The following is a 6,192-nucleotide window of genomic DNA, read 5'->3' as shown; positions in this document are numbered from 1 at the left end:
TTTTTTTTTGAGATGGAGTCTCACTCTGTCTCCCAGGCTGGAGTGCAGTGGCACGACCTAGGCTCACTGCAACCTCTGCCTCCTGGGTTCAAGTGATTCTGCTACCTCAGACTCCCGAGTACCTGGATTATAGGCATGCACCACCACACCCATCTAATTTTTGTATTTTTAGTAGAGACAGAGTTTCGCCATGTTGGCCAGGCTGGTCTCGAACTCCTGACCTCAGGTGATCCGCCCACCTTGGCTTCCCACAGTGCTGGTATTACAGGCGTGAGCCACCACGCCTGGCTGACAAAATTTTTTAAACTATTTCTTTATTTATTTTAGAGACAGTTTCACTATGTTGCCTAGGCTGGAGTGCAGCAGCTAATTCACAGGATCAATCATAGTGCACATCACCCTCGAACTCCTGGGCTCAAGCCTCCCACCTCAGCCTCTCAAGTGGCTGGGACTACAGGTACGCACCACCACGCTCAGCTTTCAAATTACTTTAAAATAAAAATAAAACCGAAACCTTAACAATAATTCCTCTCCAGCATATGGCTAGTCTCTGTTTTTTGAAAAGAAATGAAAGATTGAAATCCCTCAACATTTCTCACTCCGGGCAGCTAACTGCTTTCAGAGCTGGCTGGCCTGACTTCTCATAGAAGACTAAGGGGATGAAGTGCCTGCATGGCCTGGCTCTGGTGTACTGGCTGAGAACACAGCACCCATCTCTTTCTGCTGCCATTGGCTTTGTCCTCTGCCAATTGTCTGGATTCTGGCAGTCTGTTATGAAGGGGCAAGGAGATGGTGTGCTCTTAAACTCTCACCTGTCCCAGCACCATAGCCCAGGATGTCATGGAAACTCAAGCGATAGTGAACTCTGAGATAAGCCCAAGGAAGATGCAAACTATCAGCACCATCAGGCGCTTCAATCGCACCTTGTGGTGGCTGCAATGAAGGAGAAACATAAGCACTGAGGAAGTCCTCTGCTCACCTCGTTTCCTCTCATTTTACAAACTCTTGTGAACATGCCACTCCTCCCTGCCCCTCCTAGTTTCCAAGCCTTGTAAGAGCAAGTGGAGTGCTGGCCCACACTTTACACAGCTACTTGACAGACTCTTCATTGCTGGTAAATGACTGTCACAAATAGGTACTAGGGGTCATGCCAAAGCTCGCACATAAATGGAGCCTCACGGACACACCCAAGGGGAAAAAAGCACCAGGGGCCCTTGCAGAAAACCCCGGAGCTAGACAAAAAAAGACAGGTCTGCAGGTCCTCCCAGAGCACGGACTCACCCAAATTTCAGCCCTGAGCCTCCCATCTCCAAACGACAAGCTCCTGCTCAGCAACTGGCCTTCTGTGCTCCCCATTATCCACCAACAGCTGGGTGAGAAAAACCTAGTCCCTTTATAACCTGTAACCTCATTGTGACCTCTGGTCCCAGAGTAGACAGGGCTCCCCAAGACTCCAGCCCTGTGCACTCCGCTATCATCACAAGGGCTGAGGACTGACAGAGTCCCAACACATACCATACCTCACCCAAAGGAAGGCTCTATCATAGGCAGTGCACCTCCCGCCCCCGCCCCAAGCGACAAACTCGAAGGTCAGGATTGAAAAGCAAGCTGAGATGGAGAAACAGGCCCAGAGAGGGGCAGCGAGTGGCCCGAGGTCACACAGCGAGTTCAGAACGGGGCTTTACTAAAACCCCAGCCTCCGGATTCCCGAGTACCCCATTCCCACCCGCCTACCCTCGTCACGCCCGCCTGAGAAGAACATCACAGAACTTCTGCCCCAGTGTCCCCGCCTCCGCAGGGCCACCAGGACTTTGGTCTTCGCCCCGTGCCTCCACTAGCCAAACCGCAGACCCTGCCCACCCGAGGGCCGGGCCCACCGCCGCCCCCGGCCCAGCTCCCGAGCCCAGCTTCCCGCCGCCCGCCAGACCTGCAGAGTCGCGCTCCCGGGAGCCGGCGGCGGCAGACATTTCCCTGTCTGCTTCCTCAAGCTCTTCATCCCGCCGCCCGCCCCGCGCGCTCCGCCCCCAGACGAACCCGCCCCATGTGCCCTCTCCATCAATCGAAAGCCTGTCTTTTCCATCGCTCCGCCCCAAAACAGAACGGAGCCCGCCCCCTGTGGGCGGATCTCCTCCAATAACCACCGCTCCTTCCGAGACGGATACCTGCCTCCGCCAATTGTCGCATACCCTGGCCAGGTACCTGGAACCGAGTTACAACCGCGCGGCGTTGGCAGCTCCAGCTCCGGCTTTGCGCACCTGTACCGAGACAGCCACAGGAATTCAGGATCCCGGGTCGCAGAATCGAATCCTGTGCAGGAACAAAGGGGACAGATTGAGCCACGGACTTGATGAGCCAGTTCTGCATGACTGCATTATCCCGAGAGACTTCACCCCTCTATCTCTCGCGCACAGAAGAGTTCTGTGCGCACTAAGGTTCAACTGCAAGAATAATTATGAACAAGGCAGAGACCACCGCCATTCCTTGAACCTCACGGTAACTATGTGCCAGGGTCTGTGCTTCGTATAAATACTATCTTCCTACTCCTCGTAACACATGAGGAGGAAACTATTATCCCAATTTTCTTTTTTTCTTCTTCTTTTTCTTTCTTTCTTTCTTTTTTTTTTTTAGACGGAATCTCGCTCTGTCGCCCAGGCTGGAGTGCAGTGGAGCGATCTCGGCTCACTGCAACCTCTGCCTCCCGGATACAAGCGATTCTCCTGCCTCAGCCTCCCGAGTAGCTGGGACTACAGGCACGTGCCACCATGTCCGGCTAATTTTTTGTATTTTTAGTAGAGACGGGGTTTCACCATATTAGCCAGGATGGTCTCCATCTCCTGACCTCATGATCCACCCGCCTCAGCCTCCCAAAGTGTTGGGATTACAGGCGTGATCCACCACCCCCGGCCTATTATTCCAATTTTATATACAAGGCAACCAAGTTCAGAGAGGTTAAGTCTAAGGTCGCAGAGTGACTAGCAGAGTGGAGGATTCAAACAGATGCCAGAGGGTTGGGGGATTTCACCACCCATAACCTCCACCAGCAGTTGGCAGCCCACGCTAGAGAAACACACACTCTAAGTAAGCAGTGTGTTTACTATGAAATATATCAAGACAAGTCCTCTGTTTCTCCCTTAATCAGACTGCCACTCTCCTTTCTAGAAATTCTTGAGTCACCTCTGTCTCTGACTCAAACCCTCTGACTCAAACTGTCTGACTCTGGAACAATTGCTCTTAACCCTTCTGCTATCCTGCCTGCTCTGTTTGTAGAGCATCATGAACCTGACCGAACTGAATGGGATGTGCAAGGACATGATATATGAGAAGACTTGAGTTCCAGTCCTGACTATGGCACTGCCAGACGCAGCTTTTAAGTTATCTTCAGCATTTACATACTATTAACCCGTACTTGGCCTTGTCTGATCCTCACAAAACTCTTGGATTATTGGAGAAAGCAAGTTTATACTTCCATTGTATAAATTAAAAAGCCAAGGTCTGAAAAAATAAAATATAGTAGGACCAGGCTCATACTATAATCCCAGCACTTTGGGAGGCTGAGGTGGGAGGATCATCTGCGTGACAGAGCTAGAATCTGTCTCAAAAAAAATAAAATAAAATAAAAAATAGATAAAATGTAGTGTTCACATTCACATCTAGGAAGTAACAGAGCTGGGATCTGCACTGAAATCTCTGAACTCCGAGGGCTTTGGCATCAGAACCTGAAGTTTCAAACCTGGTCCTATTACTTCAATTTTATTTTTATTTTCCTTATTTATTTATTTATTTATTTAGAGACAAAGTATTCCTCTGCTGCCCAGGCTGGAGTGCAGTAACGTGATCTCCGCTTACTGCAACTTCTGCCTCCTGAGTTCAAACAATTCTCCTGCCTCAGACTCCTGAGTAGCTGAGATTACAGGCATGCGGCACCACGCCGGGCTAATTTTTGAATTTTTAGTAGAGACGGGGTTTCACCATGTTGATCAGTCTGGTCTCGAACTCCTGACCTCATGATCCGCCAACCTTGACCTCTCAAAGTGCTGGGATTACAGGTGTGAGCCACCACACCCAGCTCCTATCAATTGATGATTGATCTTGGGTAAGTTACTTGCCTCCTCTGTGTCAATTTAGTCGTCTGTAAAACAGGATATCTGCTTCTTAGTATTGTTCAGAAGACTAAACGGAGAAATACAGTTGTTGTGCATTGTCTCGATATCTAGAAAAATGTCTGGCGCACAGTAGGTGCTCAATTAATGTTAGCTAACTGTGATCTCTTGTTAGCCGAAGTTTCTCTAATAGTAGACTCTTAGCCAAGACACTTCCACTCTCTGGCCTTTTTTGCTGTACAACATTATCCATCAAGGACTGGGTGAAAAAAAACTAGTTCCTTTTGCCTTTAGTGCCTCCAGTAAAATGAAAGAGTTGGGCTGGTGGATATCTAAGAGTCTGTAAATAGTGAGAGTCCCTTCTCATCCAGGTCCCTCCCTAAGGAAATCCCCATCATGACAAGCACTCAGAGAAGTTGGTTGGTACAGAGTTTCTCTGCTGGTTACCCCAGGTGTGGTGTGGACTTCAGAAGGATGAGCAGGTAAGAGGACTGCAAGACACACACCCAATCCTAAAAGAAAGAAGTCATCCTTGACTCCTCTCTTTCATTCTCATAGCTACCAACCTCTGTTCATGCAGTCAACAAATACTTATTAAGTGCCTGCTATATGCCAGGCACTGTTTTTTGTTTGTTTAGTTGGTTGGTTGCTTTTTTTTTTTTTTTAAGATAGAGTCTCGCTCTGTCACCCAGGCTGGTGTGCAGTGGCACGATCCTGGCTCACTGCAACCTCTGCCTCCCGGGTTCAAGTGATTCTCCTGCCTCAGCCTCCCGAGTAGCTGGGACTACAAGCACGTGCCACCATGCCTGGCTAATCTTTTTTTTTATTTTTATTTTTAGTAGAGACGGGGTTTCACCATATTGGTCAGGCTGGTCTTGAATTTCTGACCTTGTGATCTGCCCGCCTTGGCCTCCCAAAGTGTTGGGATTACAGGCGTCAGCCACCATGCAGGCCAGCACTGTTCTTATATCTGCGGATGAAGTTGTGAAAGTAACCCAAACTCACTGCCCCCATGGTGCTTTCATTCTCATCAGTTTGACCTCTGTATCTTGCAAGTCCACCCCTCCTTCCCCATTCCCATCGCCAGGGCTCTCCCAAGTCCCAGTCTCATTTTCCATTCCTTAGCCATTCCAATACATTCCTATCTCCCTGCTCTGGCCTCTCTTTTTCTATACTGTTGCCAGAGGAACTTTTCTAACTTGCAAATCTTGCCTTATCACTCTCCAGCTTAAAATTCCTTAATGGCTCTTTGCTGGGTAGCTAAGACCCTTTATGAGATGCTCTCTGCTGACCTCTCCTGGCTCAGCTCTCTCCACAAAAATTCACCTCCTACATGAAGCCTTCCTGAGCTGTTTACAGGCAAGAGGGTGCCATGAGTTAAAGAAGCACTAGAGCAAAACACCCAAGAGCTTAGGTTCTGGAGTAGAACTTTTTTTTTTTTTAAAGGGGGGTGGGGAGATGGAGTCTCGCTTTGTCACCCAGGCTGGCAATCAGTGGCGCGATCTCAGCTCACTGCAACCTCCACCTCTTGGGTTCAAGCAATTATCTTGCCTCAGTTTCCTGAGTAGCTAGGACTACAGGTGTGGGCCACCACGCCCAGTTAATTTTGTGTTTTCAGTAGAGACGGGGTTTCACTATATGTTGGCCAGTCTGGTCTCAAACCCGTGATCTCAAGTGATCCACCCATCTAAACCTCCCAAAATGCTGGGATTACAGGCATGAGCCACCGTGCCTGGCCTGGAGTAGAACTATATAATCCTGCCTAATCCTGGCTCTATCATTTACCAGCTAGGTACTCAGGCAACGCTCTTATCCTCTCTGAGCCTCAGTTTCCTCATCTATGAAACAGACACATAGATAATACTTCCCTTGTAAGATCGTGGTAAAGAGTAAATGAGGCCAGGCTGGGCACAGTGGCTCACACCTGTGTTTCCAGCACTTTGGGAGGCCAACGCAGGCAGATCACAAGGTCAGGAGTTCGAGACCGGCCTGACCAATATGGTGAAACCCCGTCTCTACTAAAAATACAAAAATTAGCCAGGCATGGTGGCATGTGCCTGTAATCCCAGCTACTCAGAAGGCTGAGGCAGCA

At 49.2% G+C, this 6,192-nt stretch overlaps 1 protein-coding gene across 1 annotated transcript in view; it reads right to left on the bottom strand.

The window, feature by feature from the left end:
• Positions 1 to 6,192, bottom strand: part of INPP5B (inositol polyphosphate-5-phosphatase, 75kDa) — a 95,297-nt gene that overhangs the window by 79,097 nt on the left and 10,008 nt on the right. The window contains exon 7 of the mRNA XM_011955648.1: positions 2,167 to 2,307. Coding sequence (XP_011811038.1) covers positions 2,167 to 2,307 — 141 coding nt within the window. The remainder of the gene's footprint in view (positions 1 to 2,166; positions 2,308 to 6,192) is intronic.

Source organism: Colobus angolensis, unplaced genomic scaffold (genome assembly GCF_000951035.1).
Source record: "Colobus angolensis palliatus isolate OR3802 unplaced genomic scaffold, Cang.pa_1.0 Scaffold4, whole genome shotgun sequence".
In the NCBI taxonomy this organism is placed as follows: Eukaryota; Metazoa; Chordata; class Mammalia; order Primates; family Cercopithecidae; genus Colobus; species Colobus angolensis.
Note: the sequence above shows the minus strand (reverse complement) of the source record. Positions and strands in the feature narration are given on the sequence as shown.